This window comes from Eubalaena glacialis, chromosome 13 (genome assembly GCF_028564815.1).
Source record: "Eubalaena glacialis isolate mEubGla1 chromosome 13, mEubGla1.1.hap2.+ XY, whole genome shotgun sequence".
In the NCBI taxonomy this organism is placed as follows: Eukaryota; Metazoa; Chordata; class Mammalia; order Artiodactyla; family Balaenidae; genus Eubalaena; species Eubalaena glacialis.
Window position 1 is genome coordinate 1,086,960 of NC_083728.1, and position 21,133 is coordinate 1,108,092.

General features: G+C 58.5%; 1 protein-coding gene across 1 annotated transcript; it reads left to right on the forward strand.

Annotated features, from left to right (window-relative positions):
• Positions 1 to 11,953: 11,953 nt before the first annotated feature.
• Positions 11,954 to 18,760, forward strand: EEF1A2 (eukaryotic translation elongation factor 1 alpha 2). The gene is made up of 7 exons (XM_061208014.1): positions 11,954 to 12,097; positions 13,703 to 13,882; positions 14,356 to 14,652; positions 15,537 to 15,687; positions 16,853 to 17,109; positions 17,748 to 17,982; positions 18,633 to 18,760. The coding sequence occupies exons 1-7, from the start codon at positions 11,954 to 11,956 to the stop codon at positions 18,758 to 18,760; spliced, it is 1,392 nt and encodes a 463-aa protein (XP_061063997.1).
• The last annotated feature ends 2,373 nt before the right edge of the window (positions 18,761 to 21,133 follow it).

Consider the following 21,133-nt stretch of genomic DNA (forward strand, 5'->3'; position numbering starts at 1 on the left):
CACACTAAGAAAATAAACAACCCACTGAAAAATTGGGCTAAGGCTCTGAATAGACATTTTTCCAAAGAAGATATACATATGGCTGATAATCACATGAAAAGATGCTCAACATCATTAGTCTTTAGGGAACTGCAGGTCAAAACTGCAATGAGACACCACTTCAGACCCATAGAATAACTGTAATCAAAAAGACAGACCCATAACAAATGTTGGTGAGGATGTGGAGATGTTGGAACCCTCCTACATTGCTGTTGGGAATGTAAAATGGTGCAGCTGCTGTGGAAAACAGTTTGGCAGTTTCTTGAAAGGTTAAATATAGTCACCATATGACCCAACAATTCTATTCCTAGATATCTACTCAGGATAAGTGAAAACATATATCCACACAGAGAGCTTAGACAAGAATGTTCATGGCAGCATCATTCCTATTAGGTAAAAAGTGGGAACAACCCAAATGTCCATCAACTGATGAATGATGACCAAATGTGGTATAACTAAGGAATGAAGTATTATTTGGCAAAAAAAAATTGAATGAGGCACTGACACATGCTACAATGTGGATGAGCCTTGAAAACACTCTAAGTGAAAGTATCCAGTCACAAATGACCACATCCTGTATGATTCCATTTATATGAAATGTCCAGAATAGGCAAGCCCACAGAGACAGGAAGTAGATTAGTGGTTGCCAGGGGCTTGCTTTGGGGTAGGGGGGTGCCTACCTAATAGCTTGGGGTTTCTTTCTGGGGTGATAAAAATGTTCAGAAATTAGATTATGGTGATGGTTGCACAACTCTAAATACACTAAAAGCCATTGCATTATGCTTTATATATATGTACTTTACATGGATGAACTTTATGGTGTGTAAATGACATCTCAATAAAACTGTTTGTTTTTAAAAGGATAAAAGACCTGAATGGAACTTCACTAAAGAGAATGCACCATTCAGCACAGGGAAAGTTCTTCAACATCATCAGTTATAAGAGAAATGCAATTAAAACCAGGATGGGATAGCATTGCACACCCATTAGAAGAGCTAAAACAAAATTTCCAACAAGAGACTGACAAGAACAAGTGCTATTGAGGGCGTGGAGCAACTGGAACTCTCACAAACTGCTGTGGCATGCAAAATGGTACCAGTACTCTGGAGATCAGTGTGGCAGTTTCTTAAAAAGTGAGTCACACGCCTGACAAATGATCAAGCAATCCCACTTCTGGGCATTTGTCCAAGAGAAATTCAAACTTATGTTCCCAAAAACCTGTACACAAATGTCTATGGTGGCTTTATTCATAACTGCCAAGACTGGAAACAACCCAAACATCATCTAGTGGGTGAAGGATAAGCAAATTGCGGTCCATCCACACATGGAATACCATTCATTGTTAAAAAGGAATGAACCACTGAAACACGTAACCACCTGGATGACTCTCAAAACATTATGCTGAATGAAAGAAGCCGGACCTGGGACCTCCCTGGTGGTGCAGTGGTTAAGAATCCGCCTGCCGCAAGAAGGAGGAGATATGGGGATATATGTATATGTATAGCTGATTCACTTTGTTATACAGCAGCAACTAACACATCATTGTAAGGCAATTATACTCCAATAAATATGTTAAAAAAAAAAAAAAGAATCTGCCTGCCAATGCAGGGGACATGGGTTTGAGCCCTGGTCCGAGAAGATCCCACACGCCACGGAGCAACTAAGCCCCGTGCGCCACAACTACTGAGCCTGCGCTCTAGAGCCTGTGAGCCACAACTACTGAGCCCGTGTGCCACAACTGCTGAAGCCTGCGTGCCTAGAGCCCGTGCTCTGCAACAAAGAGAAGCCACTGCAATGAGAAGCCCGTGCACCACAACGAAGAGTAGCCCCCGCTTGCTGCAACTAGAGAAAGCCCGTGTGCAGCAATCAAGACCCAACGCAGCCAAAAATAAATAAATAAATAAATAAATTAAAAAAAAAAACACTTTAGAAAAAGAAAAGCCAGACCCAAAAGATAACACACTGTACGCTTCCATTTACATGACATTCTCAAGAAGACAAAGCTATGGTGATGGGGAGGAGATCCGTGACTCTGAGTAGGAGGAAAGGGTGAGGATAAGGGGTGAGCACGGGGGAGGTTTTGAGGGTCATGGGGGATTCTGTGTCCCAACTGATGTGGCTACAGGAGTCTGTACCTGGGCTAACCTTCACAGAACTGTATATCTTTCAAAAAGTCAATTTTCTGTATAACTCAAAAATAAAAATATATAAATAGCTTAAGAAGCACAACCATCACCGTAAAATTGATTCAGTTAAGAATTCTCCATGAGTGCTAAGCTGAGAGGGATTTTAATGAGGAAAAGGATATTTATAGAATCCAAAGTACATCCTCATTAAGTATTTAATCATTACAAAGGGACAAAGAGTAACTTCACGGTAGGGAAAGCTGGTGGACACCACCTCCACCAGGTGATTGAGGATAACGCCACCACTGATGGGTAAGCTGACGTCAGGCACCTGCCTGTCTGACATGCATTGCTCCTGTGGAATTCCTGCTGGAAAGATAAAATGTGAATCTATTCATGCAGAAACATGAGAAAAACCCCCAGCAGAGGGACATCCTGCAAAACAGCTTGTCTCCACTCTTTAAAAACGTCTGTGTCATGAAAGACGCAAATGGCCAAGGATCTGTTTCAGATTAAGGAAACTAAGAGCCTTGACCACCAAAACCAACATGTGATCCTGGATTGGGAAAAATACAGCTACGAAAAATATCACTGGGACAAGTGACACAATTAGAAGCTGGACCGCACATTGAGGGATTGTATCCACTGGAAACATACACTGAAGTATTAAGGGGTCGAGGCAATGATTTATGCAACCTTTTCTCAAATGTTTCAGAGACAATAATATAAGCAGACACAGAGAGAGACAGAGAACAGTACAGCAGACAGGGCAGGTATGCAGAATTAGTGATGTGGACGCAGGGCATAAGGCAGCGTTCTTGGTCCTCCTCTTGCAACTTTTCTGTAAGTTTGAAATTGTTTCAGAAAAGAAGTTGACATGTGTGGACTCAACTCCTGCTTCCAACCACAGAGAAGTGGCGGGAAGGCCAGCCCGCCTCCAGAAATGACTGTGAAACTGGACGGAGTCCGGCAGCAGCTGCTCCAGTCAGTGGACACTGGACCCTCAGGGCTGTGAGCTCTCAAGGGCCCAACTTCCTGGCTCCCCGGGGACGGTCTTCTGACCACAGCCCTGAAGCAGGGCTCCAAGCAGAGCACAGTGGTCCCCGCAAGCTCGGAGGCTGAAGCTGGGGTGCAAGGCAGCTGAAGGTAGAGAGCAGCCGAGGCCTAGAAACTCATGTGGGGTCCCTTCGAGCATGTGGCTGAGGGCTGGAGGGGGTGCTGCTGGAGGCTTCCCCGAGAGCAGACACTATGGGTTGTGTACTAGCTATTTATTCCTGCATAGCAAATTTAGTGGCTTTAAAAAACACGCCTTTACAAATCAGAACTACAATGAGGTACCACCTCACACCAGTCAGAATGGCCATCATTAAAAAGTCTAGAAATAACAAATGCTGGAGAGGGTGTGGAGAAAAAGGAACCCTCTTATGCTGTTGGCGGGAATGTAAGTTGGTGCAGCCACTATGAACAACAGTATGGAGGGTCCTCAAAAAACTAAAAATAGAGCTACCATGTGACCCTGCAATCCCACTCCTGGGCATATATCTGGAGAAAACCATAATTCAAAAAGATACACGCACCCCTATGTTCATAGCAGCACTATTCACAGTAGCCAAGACACGGAAACAACCTAAATGTCCATCGACAGATGAAGGGATAAAGAAGATGTGGTCCATACAGTATATACAATGGAATATTACTCAGCCATAAAAAAGAACGAAATAATGTCATTTGCAACAACATGGATGCAACTAGAGATTATCATGCTAAGTGAAGTAAGTTAGAAAGAGAAAGATAAATACCATATGATATCACGTATATGTGGAAGCTAAAATATGACATAAATGAACATATCTACGCAATGGAAACAGACATAGAGAACAGACTGGTGGTTACCAAGGGGGAGGAGGGGTGGGGGAGGGATGGATTGGGAGATTGGGGTTAGCAGATGCAAACTATTGTATATAAGATGGATAAACAGCAAGGTCCTACTGTAGAGCACAGGGAACTATATTCAATATCCGGTGATAAATCATAATGGAAAAGAATATAAAAAAGAATGTATATATATGTATAACTGAATCACTTTGCTGTACAGCAGAAATTAACACCACATTGTAAATCAACTATACTTCAATTAAAAACCCCCCAAAACCCCCAAACTTCCCCCCCACACACACACATTTACTATATATACCCAGTTTCCATGGGTCAGGAGTCCAGGCACGCCTTTTTTTTTTTTGGCGGTGCCATGCAGCATGTGGGATCTTAGTTCCCTGACCAGGGATCGAACTTGTGCCCCCTGCAGTGGAAGGGCGAAGTCTTAACCACTGGACCGCCAGGGAAGTCCCCAAGGCCATGTGGAAAGGGTGGGCAAAGCTTAACTGGGTCTTCTGCTCAGGGTTTCAAAAGGGTACAATCAAGGTGCCAGTGTTTCCTTTAGAGGCTTGGGGTCCTCTTCGAAGGTCATGTGGCTGTTGGCAGAGTCAGTTCCTTGTGGCTGTAGGACTGAGGTTCCTGCTTTCTTGTTGGTGGACAGCAGGAGCCTCTAAGAGGCTGCCCACTGTTCCTGACACAAGGCCCCTCCCAGGCCTCTCACAACCTGGTAGCTCACTTCTTCAAGGCCAGGAGGAGAATCTCGTACTCTGGTCTGCAAAGACAGAGTCTTAAATACTGCAGACCAATCAAGAGAGTGACAGCTCATCACCTTCGTCATGTGCCATTGGCTAGATGCCAGCCACAGGTTCCTTCTGCACTCAAGGGGAAAGGTATTCCAGGGCATGACTCCTTGGAGGACCCCTTAGATCATGTCCACCAGGAGCTGAGATTGAAACAAAAACACTGGAAGACCAGCTGTGCTGGGCAGCACTGGCACTTGGGCCCAGCCAGAATGGAGAGACCTGCTTACTTATTTTTTGGGAGAAAAGACTACAACCTACAGCAATGCCTACTCTAGGCTCATCTAAGAAAATTTAAAACTGAGCCCCATAAAGAGCTTTGGGGGGACTGAAACCGGAAGCTGAATCTTGCCAAGTCGAGGGTCTTGTGAGGCACTTTGGGGTTCCCAGATCGAAACCAACAAAGCATGAAAACAAGCCCACAAAGGTCCAGTAATTGAATAGCTGCTAAAATGAGAACCAACAGTCTTCCTAGGAAGATAACAGAATCCAGAGTCTTTACAGAATGTTCAGTATTCAGCCAAAAATCACTAGACGTGTGAAGAAATAGTAAAATTTCCTCCTTGTCAAGGAAAAACACCAGCTGTCAATTAATTTCCTCCTAGATGTAAATTCACCCTTCATTGCCTGCTCTGCAAAAGTGGATCAGCGCACTATAAAGGAGAAATGCTTAATGTAATTTTGTCCACTGTCACAGAGCAGGTGGCAAATGAATTTACAGCCAAGAGGCAGTAAAAACATGACTGGCATAACGTACACACACTACAGCTCAAAACTCCACCCCTGTGGTGTACAGCAAATAGAAATGCTCACACAAGTGGCACGCAGGGGAGGTTCATAGCAGCTTAATTTTCAGTAGCTCAAAACTGGAAATGGAATACTACACTGCAGTGAAAAAAACCCAAACACCTCCCAAATGCAGCAGCAAGGGTGCATGTCACAAACATGATGGCAGGTGAAAGAAGCCGAAAAAAAGAACACAAACTGCACATACCATTCACGCAAAGCTTAAGAGCAGGCAAAGTGATGTATAGCGGGAGAAGCCAAGGTAGTGGTTGGCTTTGAGGGCATGATGCAGAGTTCTATTTCTTGATCTGGTGGTCAAGCACGCTCGTAATTTGTGCACGTTTCTCTAAGTTGTTCAAGGACAGGCTGGAGCCCTGTCTCCCTTGGTGCCCGGTCCTTTCCCCGCCCAAAGCCTCCTGCATCAGTTCATCCTAAGAGCCCCTGAGGTCCCCAGCTCCTGAGGCAGGTTATTCCCAACTGCCCAGCTGAGGGGAGCTCTGTTCAAAGAGCAGAAAAGGCAGGCTGCAGAGTTGCTAAGGCTCTTCCTGTTCCCCAGGGAAATTTCTGAACCTGGGGGTGGGGAGGCTGGCTTAGCACTGAGGCCTCTCCCTCCCCCACTCCAGGGCAGGGGCCCAGGGGAACCGAGCAGGGTGCAGGAGGAGCTAGGTGATGCAGCAAATGCCCACCTGCTCCCTTCTTTCTCCTGGGCCTAGAGAAGGCTGACCGTGGCGGGGGTCGGTGAGCCTGCAGCCCTTCCCTGGTTCTCCCCTGTGTCCCCAGCCCCACTGCAGGGCTGCCCCTTCTTGGCCCGAGAGGCTGGTCCCTCCCCGTCTCTGGTTGGCCTCCCAGTCTGCAATGGGCCAAATGGGGGGCTTGGCCACTCCCTCTTCCTGGCGCCAGGCTGGAGCCCCTGGCCCTGCACACCGGCCCAGAGCCAGGGCCCAGCCCACCAGACCCCCTCTCTGCTCGCCGGAAGCAGGTGGAGCTGGGCTAGCGCAGGCAGGGCTGCCGCTGCCCCTCTAGGCATGGGTGCCCGCCCCCTGCCCCGGGTTCCTGGGGAGTGAGGGCCTGTGGGGAGGCGCCTGCGAGCCCGCAGCTCCTTCACCATGGTGACGGCTCCCTGCTGCGTGGCAGGTACCGGTGGCCCCAGCATGGGTGGGGGCAGGGCAGGCCAGCTGCCCTCCTCCTCTCTGAGGGGCTGTGCCCCCCTCTCTAGGCTTCCCTGGCTGACTCAGGTTAGCCTCACAAACCCTCCCAGACACGCTGGGTTTGGCAGGAGGTGTGTTTGGGGGCCTGGATTGTCCAGTAAGTCGCCCCGACTTACTTTCACTCGGCCCAGAAACCGAGCACAGGGCTGGCAGGCTGGTGGGGCCTTGGCTGGCCTTGGGATCTTGCTGGTGTGCACGTGGCCTGGCTCCGCCCGGCCCTGCTCCCTTGTCTGATTAGGGGCCGTGACCTTGCTCTTCTGAGGGGAGCTGGTAGCCAAGAGCTCCTGTTCACCATGGAGACCACTTAATTTGCGGCCTCAAGGGCAGCTCAGTCCCCTGGGTGCCCAGCCTGGAGAGCTGGGGGCAGGGGAATGTGTCCCTGAGGCCGTCCAGGGTCCTGCTGCCCAGGTAGGCTGGGAGACAGGTGCGCCTGACCCCACATGTAAGGATGCACACCGATGCCCAAGGGACAGAGGGCAGCCCGTGGCCCGAGGCCAGGGGGTGATGTCATTCTGAGACACCCCGCAGCCTTCCCCTCCGCCCTGCCCCCCCCCCCAGGCTGCTGTCCGGGCCCCTGCGACCGTCACCCGGGTTGCTGGCCCCTCCTGCTGGGGCCGTGGCCCCCCGGAAGGCACACGCACAGGTGGAAAGCTCTGCATTCGCAGGGTATTATTAACCCGGCAGTGACGTCACCCGCAGCCAATGGGAGGCGGGTTTATTTCCAGGGCTGACAGCTTGATAACGGTTAATTTTAGCTGGATCTTCTTTCCCCAGGCTCGTGAAAATCCCTGCCCGCCAAAGAGGGGGCTGTCTGTGTCGCCCCCCCCAAACAGCTTGTGGCTGGGCCTGGGAGCTACTGGAGGGGCTGAGAAGGCGGGGCCTGTACCCCTCCCTCTGCCCGCTCCCCAGAAGGTGCCCTGGGACGCTGCACCAGCCTCCTTAGCAGGAGTCCCTTCTTTGCTTGTCCCCCCACCCATACCCTTGGCTGCTACGGGGGCCACTGTGACCAGTGGCTCAGGTGTGGGGAAAGGGCTACAGGGGCGGAGCCTGACCTGGGAGAGGGGAGGAGCACAGCTGGGACCTGGGCGGGCTTGTCCGGAAGTAACGCTGCCCCCGGCTCAGGCCTTCCAAGCCTTCCGCAAGCTCTGCCCTCCTTGTGTGTGACCTTGGGCACTGTGCTTTGCTTCTCTGTGCCCAGTTGGCTCTTGGTCCATGGGTCCTCAGGCTGCCTGGGAGCCCCACCACGCAAGGCTTGGTGACTGTGGCTGTTTAGTGCATCACATAGTGTTTAGTATTGCTTAGTATTTCATAGTTATTCAGTACTAGTCAGTGATTAGTAGTTATTTAGTACTATTCAGTGGTTATTAAGTACGAATCAGTAGTTAGTAGTCATTAAACACTATTCAGTAGTTAGCAGCTGTTCACCAGTTAGTTGTATCATGCAGTGGTTAGCAGCTGTTCACCAGTTAGGTGGACCACGCGGTGGTGCAGCCCTGCACTGCTGGTCAGGGTTATGTAGCACCATACCTCCCTCCGTGTCTCCACTGTGTGAGCCCAGTGTCTCCAGACGCCATGTTGCCCGGGCTCCCAGGGCCCTGCAGGTGGTCTGGCTGAGGACGGATGGGCATGTCCTGGGGACACGGAGGCCTCTTGGGGGAACCACTGGAGACCCCTGCCCCGGGTCAGCAAGCAGGTCCTTGGGGGGGGATGCTGCCTTCCACTAGCAGCGGCCATTGCTCTGGGGAGCATGGCCTCCCAGCCCCTGGTGCAGGCAGCCCAGTGTGGTTTGGTTCCTGCCAGGCGACAGCAGTGGGTGAGCCCAGAGCAGAGAGGCGAGCCTCAGGCCTGTGCGGGCGTCTGATAAACACCCTCTGAGGCTTCAGGCAGCTGGAGATCCCTGGGGGAAGTTGGGGTGGCGTCCACAGGGACCCGGGCCTCCTGCCCCCTTGGTCCGTCCCATCCCTGCCTCGGTCAGTCACGGCATCTCCCAGATCCTGCCTAACCTTCGGCAGAAGGGGACGCATTAAACACCGAGGCCAGCTGGGCCGGGCGGGGCGGGTCGTGCTTTCCGCACAGGCGTGTATTTTTAATTCCTGGCTCCTGTTTGATGGTATCAGCTGCACAAGGAAGTGCCGGGTCACTTGCCAGCCCCTCTCGCCCGGTCTGTGGGGCGGACACAGGGACAGCCCGGCAGGAGGGCCCCTTCCCTCCCGGAGAGACCCTCCCCACGGGGCAGGGAGACCTGCTTGGCGCCCAACCACTGCCCCGGCCCATCTTTACTTCCTTACCTGCTGGGGGTCCCACCTCTGGGGGCTCCCCGTGGGCACTACCCCATCAGGAGGTGCTGACCCCTGGGCCTCTGCTCTCCCCACACATTTTTTGAGACCCTGCCCAACCTTCTCGGAGACCCTGACCCTAACCTGAGTGTCCTCGGGCTCTGAGGCAGATGGAGACATGGCCACGGGGAGATGTGGTAATGGGTGAGCTGATAAGGTTGGAGGTCCCGGAAGAGGCCATGACCCTGGTCTTCACTAACCCATCCCCCTCCTCGAAACCCATTTTGGTCATTGCCCTGGTCTGCCCAGGATCCTTGGGGACATCCCACTTCCTACAGATTGAGGGGAGGCCTCAGGGCCACAGCCTGGGACTCTCTCTGGGAGCTGATTTCTTTCCTTGGCAAACTCTGCGTCCCTGGGAACCCGGCCCATGTGTGCAGCCCAGGGCAGCCCTCAAAGATTTCAGTGGGCTCTGGGGGTGGACTTCAAGTGTTCCCTGTACCAAAAGGGGCCCAGGGTGGAAAACAGTTCTTTCCAGGGCCTCGGAGGGAGGGTGAGCTGACTGGATCTGCTGATGGAGCCTCAGGCCACTTGGCCGAGCTGAGGGGACCCTGGAGGCCACAGTTTCCATGCCACACCACGGGGCCGGGTTGCAGAAGCCTGGCTTTGGGGGCCTGCTGGGGCAAGCCTGTGTGGCAGGCACATGGGGGGCAGGGAGCTTGGAAACAAGCAGATTCTGGGGTCCCACCAGGGGGTCTGCACCCCCTGGGCCACCCTGGAGAGATGCCTCGGAACACAGCACCATTGTAAATCAGGTGCCGGCAGGACAGCCGCCCAGACGCCGACCTCAGCCACCCCCCAGGCCTGACCTGCTCCTCCCCTGCCCCCACCTGCCCCACCCTTGCGGACTGGCCCGTCCCTGGGACCTCCTTGTATGATCCAAATGTCTTTTTGTGCTCGGCGCAGCGCTGCTCTCCCCTCGCGTGCCTGAGCCTGGCGTTTCAGTCTTGCTGCATCTGCCCTCTGCCTCTAGCTGTTTCTCTCCGGGCCTCTCTCCATCTCTGCCCCTCCCTCCTTTCTGCTCCCTCTCCCCACCCCGGCTCTCGCCGCCTCCGCCTGTTTTTCTCTCCCCGCCCGCGCTCCCTCCGGGTGCATCTCGTCTCCGCCTTTGTAGCTCGCTCCCTCGCCACATCCTCCTCTCGCGTCCCTGTCGCGCTCGCGTGCGTCCGCGGGCCCGCTGTCCCTGTACCCCTGCATCCCTGCATCCCTGGCATCCCCGCCCCCGGCCCCGCCCGCGCCGGTACCGCATTGCCGTACTGCAGGGGAGCAGTGCACTGCGCCTGCGCCGTCAATAGGTGGACCCCCTCCTGGAGAGATAAAACCGCCGGCGCCGGCGTCGCCAGCCCCTCTGGCTGAGACCTCGGCTCCGGGTAAGGACGCTGGGCCTCCGGGTCCCCACCCCCGCCCCCAGTTTTCCGCAGAGGGTCCCTTCCCCGGGGACCAGTCCTAGGGGCAGAGACTGGTCGGCCCGGCGCCTGGCGAGGCTGCGCTGCTCCCCGAGGAGATCGGCTGCCCGCCCAGGGACTCCGGACCCAGCACCGGGGTCAGTCCCCCGGGTGGCCCTGGGTGGGGTGGGGGCACCGCGGTAGCGCTTGTTTACGGGGCTGCCGCGGCGGGGGCGAGTCTCCTGGGCGGTGGCGATCAACCTGCAGCCGTGACCTTGGGATCGCCCCGGGGGCCCTGCGGGGTTCGGGAAGGGTCGTCAGCGCTGGGGGCTGGTGAGGGTGGGCGCTGGGGGTGCCCCCCCCGACGTAGAGGGGGAGGGGGAGGCTGTGAGACCTGAGGGGTCCTTGCCACCCCACCTCCACCCGGGCAGGTGGTGTCCACCTGGTGTCCGCACCCTAGGGTGCACCGTTTTCTCCCGCTTTCCCTTCCCCAGCCACCTGCCCCCCTCCCCGGGCTGCCTAGGTTTCTCCATTGACCTCCAGGATGAGGCAGGGGCTGTGACCCTGTGACCAGAGGGAAGGGGGTGGGTATGGCCCTCTGCCCCCACCAGACTGAGGGCATCTCTGTCTGGCATCTGCTGAGCTTGGCTGCTGGGGCCAGATTCTCCCTCCTCTGGACAGAGCAGGGACCCCCACCTCCCTGCCCTACTGTCTGCCCCCATCCAGACCCCGGGGAGGGCCCGAGCTATTCTGGGCCCCTGATCTGGGCACCGCATCGCCCTGCTTGAGCTCTGGGCCAGCCTGTCTCCCCGGTGCCAGCCTGCTGGGCAGGGATGAGGGGAAGATGGCGCCGTCCCTGCTCGAGGAGGGGAGTGGGAAGCACTGACCACCTCTCCACCGTGGCAGCTCTGCGGGGCGGGGGGTGGGGGCTGGGATTGGGTGCGGTGTCCCAGCCCAAGACCGTGCGTAGGGAGCAAGCGCCGGGGACAGGGCACTGGAGAGCTGGGCGGGGTGACTCATCACCAGGCTCCTGACTGGTCATGGGGCTCACCCAGGCTGGTGTTTCTCGGTCTCTCCAGATGGGGGTTAACTTCTTTCATGGTGGGGGGGTGCTCTGTAGGCACAGCACTCAGACATTTACAGCTACTGGACTGTTTGGGCTTGCCCCCGGGCTCTGCTCAGCTAAACACGGAGGCCTGGCTCTGGCCTTGGGGGCTCGGACTGTGGTCAGGGTGTGCTCCCGACCTGTGCAGGGCAGTGTCTTTGCTGGGCTTCTCTCTGAGGCCCTCCGTCACCTTTGCTCCCCACCTCGACCCACAGAGTCACTGCTCAGCGTCCCCCTCGCCCTGAGCCAGAGCACCCCAGGTCGTGCCAGCCCCTCCCCACACCCCGGGCAGAATGGGCAAGGAGAAGACCCACATCAACATCGTGGTCATCGGCCACGTGGACTCGGGCAAGTCCACCACGACTGGCCACCTCATCTACAAATGCGGGGGCATCGACAAGAGGACCATCGAGAAGTTTGAAAAGGAGGCGGCCGAGGTGAGCCCTGGGGGGGCTCCCACCTTTGCCTCCACCATGAGGTTGGGTTCCCACATGGCAGCCGGGCTGATGCTTCCCTGACCCTGGGGCACGTAGCTCAGATTAACTCCTCTGGGGCAAGAGGGGCGTGAGCCCTAAGGACCCCATGTGGGAGATGTGTACGTCACAGCAGCAGATGGGAAAGGCATGGGGGCAGCAGGGGGAGCCTCTCTCTGAGGAGGTGCCTGGTCGGGGGGAGGTGGGATGACCTGCTGGACCAGCCCCAGGTGGGGGAGGGGCTGGAGGTGCATTTCTCCCAGTGTAGGTCACTGTCTCTGAGCCCCCAGGGTTGGGTTCCCGTGTCCCCAGGGCTGAGGTCTGGGGCTGGAGGTGGCGCTGTCCTTGCTCGTCCCAGGGCTGGGCCAGGACTCAGAGCGGCTATTAATAGCTATTGATGGGCACCCAGCCCATCAACTCCATTTTCTCCTGCCGGACTGGGGCAGGCTGCTTGTCCAGGGTGGCACCCTTTTTTGGGGGGGTCTTTGTCACCTGGTGAGGATGAGAGGGGCCTTGATGGCTGACCCCCCATTTCTTGAAGCTGATCCTCTCAAGCGTCCGAGACCCATGGGTGGGAAGTGTCCGTGGAGTGGGGGTCTGCTCTCTGTGCCTCCTGCCTCCCCCCCTGAGCTCTGGGAGAAGCTCCTGTTGGGGAGCTGTGAGGGGTCTCACCTGGATGGCCGGTGCCAGGGCTCGGGGGGGGCAGCTGCTGGCCTGGGCTGAACCCTGCTCATGGGGCCGGGGGGGTGCTCCTGGGCCCCAAAGCTGTGTCTCTTCTTCCCTGCGGGGCTGGTGTTGAGGGGGGCTGAGGGTGTCTGCAGGGTGTCTGGTTCGGGTCTAGCTGGGCCCTGGCTGGGCAGCCTCCCTGGAGGGCAGAGCCCTGTCCGTGCATGGCCGTGGCAGGGAGCTTAGGCCAGCTGGGCAGTGACCACAGCTGCCACCCTGACCGCAGCCCTGACCCTGGGGGTCTTGCTGGGCACTTGGCACAGGCGTTGGGAGAGGGTAGCCCGGCCTTGCTTTCCCTAGTCAGGCGGGGCGGGGAGTGGAGGAGGGGCCTCAGAGCCGCTGGGAAGCTTTAGCGGCTGTAGAAAGAACTGGAAAGCCAGGCCCTTCCTTGTGACCTCATCTGATTTCTTTCTTTCTTTTTCCCTAAAAAAAAAAAAAAAAAAAAAAATCACAGAGGGGCTTTTTGGTTGGACAGCCTGAAACCCAGTGGGGTCATCGGCTGACACAGGGATCTGGGGGGTGGGGTGGGGTGGGGACCCTGGCTTCAGATAAAGGGGAGCCCTCAGCCAGGGGAGGGCTTGAAACCAGGGCTGCTCTCAGGCTGCTCCCAGGCCCTTGCGCCACCTGCTGGTGGCGCCCGTTTAGGTGGCCGGAGGCCGGTCTGGGCAGGGCAGGGATGAGGTCCGGGTGTCCCCAGTTCCAGAGGTGGGTCCAGAGTCCCAGGGTTCCAGCAGGAGGGAGGGGTCTCTCTGCCGTGACATGCTGCTCCTGCGCCCCAGGGGGACCCGTGGCCAGGCCAGCTGAGTCCCGGTCCCGTCCTGAGCCACGTCCCTGCCCCTCCAGATGGGGAAGGGCTCCTTCAAGTATGCCTGGGTGCTGGACAAGCTGAAAGCTGAGCGGGAGCGCGGCATCACCATCGACATCTCCCTCTGGAAGTTTGAGACCACCAAGTACTACATCACCATCATCGACGCCCCGGGCCACCGCGACTTCATCAAGAACATGATCACAGGCACCTCCCAGGTGGGTGGGGCCTCGGGGGCCCGGGGGAGCGGGAGGCGGGGTGAGGGCACCATTCAGGAGACCCTGGGGGCCCTGGAATCAGTGAGCGGTAGTTGGGTCTCCTCTGCTTCCTCGCCAGGGCACGAGACCCCTCACCTTTGTCACCACTCGCCCCCCAAAGAACTAAGTGCCCCGACATCTCAGCCAGGCAAGGGTGCCTGTAAGGACAGCCAGCCACTGTCAGGGCCACCTTCACAGACAGAGGACACAGAGGCCAGGATGGGGACACTGAAATGTGGGCAGAAATGCCCCCGGGCCATCCGCCATTGCCAGGGCATTCACACAGACAGACAGACAGACAGACACTGCCCCTAAGGTTGGGACCCCCAGGTTCCATCCCCAGGAGATGGCCCAGGCCCCTGTCTGCTGCCCAGAGGGCCTGGGCTTGGGTGCTGGGCGAGGTCTGGGCTCACCTTGCCCGACCTGCCGGGCAGGCGGACTGCGCCGTGTTGATCGTAGCGGCGGGAGTGGGCGAGTTTGAGGCGGGCATCTCCAAGAACGGGCAGACCCGGGAGCACGCACTGCTGGCCTACACGCTGGGCGTGAAGCAGCTTATCGTGGGGGTCAACAAGATGGACTCCACGGAGCCCGCCTACAGCGAGAAGCGCTACGACGAGATCGTCAAGGAGGTCAGCGCCTATATCAAGAAGATCGGCTACAACCCAGCCACCGTGCCCTTCGTGCCCATCTCGGGCTGGCACGGCGACAACATGCTGGAGCCCTCGCCCAACGTGAGTGCCCAGCAGCGGTGGGGCTGCTCGGACCCCTCCCTAAGGGCCCTGGGTCAGGGCGGGCACAGCCAGCCAGCAGGAGGTCAGAGGGCTGCGCTACAAGTGCGATGCCAGCCCCCTGTGGGTGTCCGCGCTGGTGGGAGCCCCAGACTCCTTGGGGGCCAGACGCTCTGCCCTCAGCTCAACCTCCCCGTGAGGCTGGCAGAAGCCGCTGCAGCCCCTTCTCTGGCCAGGGACACGCCCCACCCCCAGGTTGACACTGCGGGGGCAGCGGCTGCCGGGGCCCAGGCCCACTTGCCCCGTCTCTGTCTCCAGAGACCTGCGTGGCAGGGTTGCATCTCCCCCCAGGAGCCGAGGCCACGGGGGCCTCCCAGGCACCTCCCCGAGGCCCCCCAGGCACCTCCCCGAGGCCCAGAGCAGGCCGGGACAGCAAAGGGCCGAGGGCTGGCTCTCTGGGGTCAGCTGGGATGCTGGTGGCTCTGGCAGCCCATGTCCTGGGGACTCTGTCTCGGTAGGAGGTGATGAGTGGGACTGGTTGTTTTGAATTTGTGGAGCCCGAGACCAAGTGCCTCACCCGGTCAAACCAGAGGCCACCCCTGGCCCAGCAGGGGTCGCTAGTCCTGGCGAGGCTGCAGCTGCCCACACTGAGGGAGGTGGGCATGGGGGGTATCTCAGGAGAGCCAGGGGAAACTCAGCCCTGCACCCGTAGTTGGGGGCTGCCCCTTCTGGCTGGGCTGCGTGCTTGTATCTCGTGGATTGAGCTCCCCTCGTGGGATCTCACGTAGGGAGGGATGAGCCAACCGTGGGCCCGGAGGCCATGGCTGTGGGGTGGGTGGCGCAGGGGCATGTGGGCTCTAGGACGGTGCCTTCTTCCTCCTGCCCAGATGCCGTGGTTCAAGGGCTGGAAAGTGGAGCGGAAAGAAGGGAACGCCAGTGGCGTGTCCCTGCTGGAGGCCCTGGACACCATCCTGCCCCCCACACGCCCCACAGACAAGCCCCTGCGCCTGCCGCTGCAGGATGTGTACAAGATCGGCGGTGAGTGAGGGCTCCATGGCCACCGCCCGCTGCAGCACCCACCCTGCACGCCTGGCCAGCTCTGCCCTCAGACCCCCTCCTGAGAATGGGCCCCTGACCAGGAGCATCCGTGTCGGGTTATTTCAGCCTCTTCCCCCATGCTGCACACTTTCTGGGGGACCACCCATCCACCCATCTCCATCCATCCATCCATCTATCTGTCCATCTATCCACCCCCACCCCCAACCCATCTATTATCCACTTCATCAGTCCATTCATCCATCCATCCATCAGTCCATTTATCCACCCACCTCCCCCCGCCCGTCCATCAGTCTGTCCCGAGTTTGCCAGGGTCTTCCTCCCTCCAGATAAGTGCCCAGCCCTATACCAGAAGCTGGTGGCACAGGGATAGTCACATATTACTCTCCACCTGGAGATCCCTGTCTTGTGGGAGACACGATCCACTCCAGGAATGAGAAAAGCTGGTCATGAAATGATATAGAACCATAAACAAATATGAGGCCCACGAGAGGGCAGTGATGGGGGACTCCCAGCCAGGAGGCTGTGGCAGAGATGCAGGGGCTGTGTGCAGGATGGGGGTGGCACGCTCACCCAGCACAGAGCAGCCACCAGCCTCAGTCTCCGCAACGCCACACGAGCCTCTGTCACAGCCAGGGAGACCAGCTGGAGCCCCCCCGCCCCCCGTCCCCCACTCTGGGGAGCACCAGACCCGCACTGGGCAGCCACACAGTGTAAGCAGATCCTGAGAAGTGCAGGGGCACCCACGTCCCTTTGGGAATGACCCCCAAGACAGCAGCACCAGCGCCGGGCAGGCCACCCTGGGTGGGCTGGTCCTCAATCCGCTCAGTGCTTCTGCCTCACAGGGTGGGGCCTCGGGGAGAGGAGGGTCCCCCAATGCCTCCTCCGGGGAAAGCTGCCACCCGGGGGCAGGGGTGGGACCCCTCCTTGCCCATGCTCCCTGTGTTCTGGGAACTCTCTTCCTCAGTCCCTTCTTCCGCTGGCGGGGCGTGCAAGCCTCCGCTTCTGTCTGAACGTCTCAGTGTCCGCCTCGCCCAGGGTCTCCCTGTCCCCTCCCTCCCGCCACGTGGCCACCCCCCACCTGCCAGGGAGGACAGGGCACCCCTGGCCCCAGCCTGCTCTCACGGACCCCTTCCTCTCTGCGCAGGTATTGGCACCGTGCCCGTGGGCCGAGTGGAGACGGGCATCCTCCGGCCGGGCATGGTGGTGACCTTTGCGCCTGTGAACATCACCACGGAGGTGAAGTCAGTGGAGATGCACCACGAGGCGCTGAGCGAGGCCCTGCCCGGGGACAACGTAGGCTTTAACGTGAAGAACGTGTCGGTCAAGGACATCCGCAGGGGCAACGTGTGTGGGGACAGCAAGTCCGACCCTCCCCAGGAGGCCGCCCAGTTCACGTCCCAGGTGGGCAGCCCGGTGGCCGGCAGGGCCCCCCCACTGGTACCAGGGCTGTCCTCAGGCAAGGGGGCTGCCTGGCGCCGGGGAGGACTGAGCCCCCCGCTTTGCAGAGTGGGCCACTGAGGCCGGGCAGGGTTGAAGCCGGCCGAGGGCGCAGGCAGGAAGAGCAGGCGGGGTGCGCCCCGGCCTTGGTGCTCCCAGCCTCACTGAGGTCCCACTTTGGTCCTGAAAACGCTTTTATCAGTTTATTGCCCGGGACAGGGCTGTGATACTTTATCCTCTACATTTTCACTGTGCCCTCTTTGGTCACCTCTTCACGTGACTAGGATTTTTTAAATTGGCTTTACTGAGATATAATTGAAATATGATAATAGAAGTCCGGTTTTGTCATCCCCCGTCTTTGCTCTGGCCGCTGGCCCTTTCAAACCGTGCCCTCGTCGTTGTTTATCTCTTGTGGCTTTTTAGATGCTTGAAGAGGACCTCGGGGTCCAGGTCCAGAGGCCTGGGTCCCCCCTAGACTGACCTTCCTCCATGGTCAGCACTCTGGGCCCCAGGGACCTGGGGGTGGGCGGAGCCTCCTCCTGGGCTTGGGTGCTGGGCGATGCTGGGCGAGGCCTGATGGCCTCATGCACCTCTGTCCACAGGTCATCATTCTGAACCACCCTGGGCAGATCAGCGCTGGCTACTCGCCGGTCATTGACTGCCACACAGCCCACATCGCCTGCAAGTTTGCTGAGCTGAAGGAGAAGATTGACCGGCGCTCTGGAAAGAAGTTGGAGGACAACCCCAAGTCCCTGAAGTCCGGCGATGCGGCCATCGTGGAGATGGTCCCGGGGAAGCCCATGTGTGTGGAGAGCTTCTCCCAGTACCCACCTCTCGGTGAGCCGGGTGGTGAGGGAGGGGCAGCCCCGGGGTGGTGGCCAGTCCAGGCCAAGGCAGAGGACCACTGTGGGGGTGGGGTGGACGGAGGGTCCTGCACTTTTCCGCTGCAGCTTAGAGCTTAGCAGGAGACCCCCGGCCTTGGTCTTTGTCTCATGGAGCACAGGTGGCCCCACCGGGTGGGCCTGGGATGGTATCCTGCTCTGCAGACTCACCCAAGGCCCACAGCTAGTCTGGTGGCAGAGTTAGGACTGGCCGCCTGCCTCCAGCTGGCCCGCCCCACAGATACCCCAAGGATGACCCACAGACCTATATCAGAGAGCTGCCTTATGCAAGGTTGCTGGCCATCTTCAAGATAGCTAAAAGGGTGTACTGTACTCCGCGCCAGGCTGCCCTAAGTACTGTTCACATACCATTTAATTCCCACAACGACGCCTTGGCGGAGTCCTATGTGTGTTATTCCTGCCACCTAAGGAGACAGGAGCCTCGTACTCCACTGTCTCCCCCCCCCCACCCCGGAAACAGGCGCAGAGAGCTCGGTGCCCAGCGCTAGGGTCCCGCCCCAGGGCCAGGGGCTGGGGAGGATGCTGCGGGCGCGAGTGCGCCTGCGCGCTGCATCCCGGCCCGCGCCTCACGCCCCCTCCCCGCAGGCCGCTTCGCCGTGCGCGACATGCGGCAGACGGTGGCCGTGGGCGTCATCAAGAATGTGGAGAAGAAGAGCGGTGGCGCCGGTAAGGTCACCAAATCGGCGCAGAAGGCGCAGAAGGCGGGCAAGTGAAGCGCGGGCGCCCGCGGCGCGACCCTCCCCGGCGGCGCCGCGCCCCGCCCCCACCCCCACCCCCACCCCCACCCCCGGCCCCGCTCCCGGCGCGGTCCCGGCGCCCCGTCCCCCCGCCAGGCGCATGTCTGCACCTCCGCTTGTAAGAGGCTCTCCGTCAGCGACTGGATGCTCGCCATCAAGGTCCAGTGGAAGTTCTTTAAGAGGAAAAGCGCCCCCGCCGCCGCCCCGGCTTCAGCGTCCAGCCTTTGCCACGCTCAGTGCCCGTTTTACCAATAAACTGAGCCACCCCGGAGCCGTGTGCGCCTGTTGCTGGGGGGGTGGGCGGCTCGCCCTGCGGGAGGGCGCTCGTTAGGACCCCTCCTGGCCCCCCACCAAGTTGCCAGCCCCGTCCCACCTGGCGTCCCGCCCAGCACCCACCGCCCCTGTGGGCGACCTGGCCAGGTGTCCACCTGTGCTACCCAGGGGGGCGGTGGGGCACTGGATCCAGAGTCCAGCTGGTGAGGGGGCTTTGGCGTCCCCCCAGTGGGGGCATCCAGGACAAAGAATGAGTCACTTTGGAGCCGCAGAAGCGGGGTTGAATGTGTTGGGGGTCTCTCTGAGAATGGGGTGAACTGAGGGCTCCTCCCCCACGAGTGACTGTTACACACACATTGTTGTTCACCCGGGTTTTCAAGCTCCCACGCTCTTGGAAGCCCACTCTTAACGCCCCCAACTCCCACCCCTAGGCCGGTCACTTGTGGCTGGACGCAGCGCCACTGCCATCCTGCTCCTCAGTGGGGCCCCCGGCACAGCCAGGAACTCCAGCCCCTGGAACCCCAGAACAAGCCCTGACCTTGGTCAGCAAGCACGGTGGAGGCGGGGAGGGATGGCTCCCTGCCCGGCTCTCCCCGCTTCCAGAAAGCAGCCCCCAGCCCGAGCCGCGGGTGTTGGTGCTGCAGATGGAGCTCAGGGTGGGGCTGAGCAGATCCCTGACTGCGGGCACAGTGCAGACTTGCCCGCCTGCAGCGGGAACTGGGCTGTGGGGCGTCCCCTCCAGGATAAGCAGCAGGCCAACCACAGGGTCCCCTAGTGTATGAGTCCCCTGGGGCTGCAGCAACAAATGGGCCTCAAGCTGGCAGCTTAAAATGACAGAAATGGACTCTCCCACAGTCTGGTACAACTGGGACGAGATCCAGTGTGGGCAGGGCCTGCTCCCTCCAGAGGCTCTGGGGGAGGGTCCGGTCCGTGCCTCTTGCAGCTCCTGGTGGCTGCCGAAGTCCCTTGGCTTGTGGCCACATGCCCCCAGTCTCTGCCTCCATGGTCACATGGCCTCCTCTTCTCTGGGTCAAATCTCCTCTGCCAACCGCTTATAAGGGAGGTCACTGAAGACACCCCCTGGATAATCCAGGATCATCTCCACTCAAGATCCTTAATTTAGCCGCCTCTGCAAAACACTTTCTTGACACTTGTCACATCACAGGTTCCAGGGCCTGAGGCCTGAACTCTTTGGGAGCATATCCAGCCCACCACCCTGGGTGGTGATGGGAATTATGCCACCGAGTGAGGGGCCAGCCAGGACAGATGGGTGCTGGGGTTCAGGGGTGTCCACGGAAGGACTGTGGTGTCTCCCCACCCAGTCCCAAAGTGGAGATGGGCCCCCGGAGGGCGCATGAAGGGAGAGTAGGACCAGAAGAAGGGCGACCAGACTAGCCAAGCCGAGTGTGGATTGGGACTCACTTCCCCGGTGCTGGCGGCCTGCAGACCCCCATGCGAAGGGTCTGGGCTGACCCTCAGAGGCCTCCAAGGAAGGCAGCTTGAGTAGGCAAACAGAGACACAGAACCCCAGGCAAATCTGGATTGCAGATAAACAGTGGGTAATTTTTAACATAAATATGTCCCATACACTATGTACACTGAAAAAGTATTTAGTGCTTACCTGAGATTCACACTTGATGGTGTGTTTTATCTGGTGGCCCTACCCAAGGAAACTGGGTGCCCCCTGCCGCTCTCCTGAGCCGCGGCCCGTCCTGGGCCCCCCCGGGCCAACCTGCTGTGACCCTGCAAGCTGTCTGTCTCAGGAAGCTGTCCTTTTACACCTGGCCCAGTTAGAATTGGGGTCAAGCCAGAGAAACCTGTCAGCTTGAGACAGGGTAAGAATGAATCCAGCCCCCAGCTGGGGTCAAAGGAAGCCCCCCAGCGTGGTCCCTGAGGGGACCCTCGTCCTCTGGCCCCAGTGGCTGTTGTGGTCCGGATGCCAAGGGTGGGGGGATTTCAGACATACTGCCCCCCTCCCGCAGGTGGGCGTGTTCCTGGGGTGGGGGACACAGATCATGCCAGGCTCATGGACTCTCAGGACAGTGTGAGGACAGAGGTGGGAGCACGTCTCCACTC

Bases quoted from the DNA above. Each gene is read 5' to 3' on its own strand.
- EEF1A2 (XM_061208014.1), top strand. From the start codon at position 11,954: ATGGGCAAGGAGAAGACCCACATCAACATCGTGGTCATCGGCCACGTG. The intron at 13,883-14,355 runs GTGGGTGGGGCC...CCTGCCGGGCAG, and splicing joins TGATCACAGGCACCTCCCAG to GCGGACTGCGCCGTGTTGAT. The intron at 17,983-18,632 runs GTGAGCCGGGTG...CCCTCCCCGCAG, and splicing joins CTCCCAGTACCCACCTCTCG to GCCGCTTCGCCGTGCGCGAC.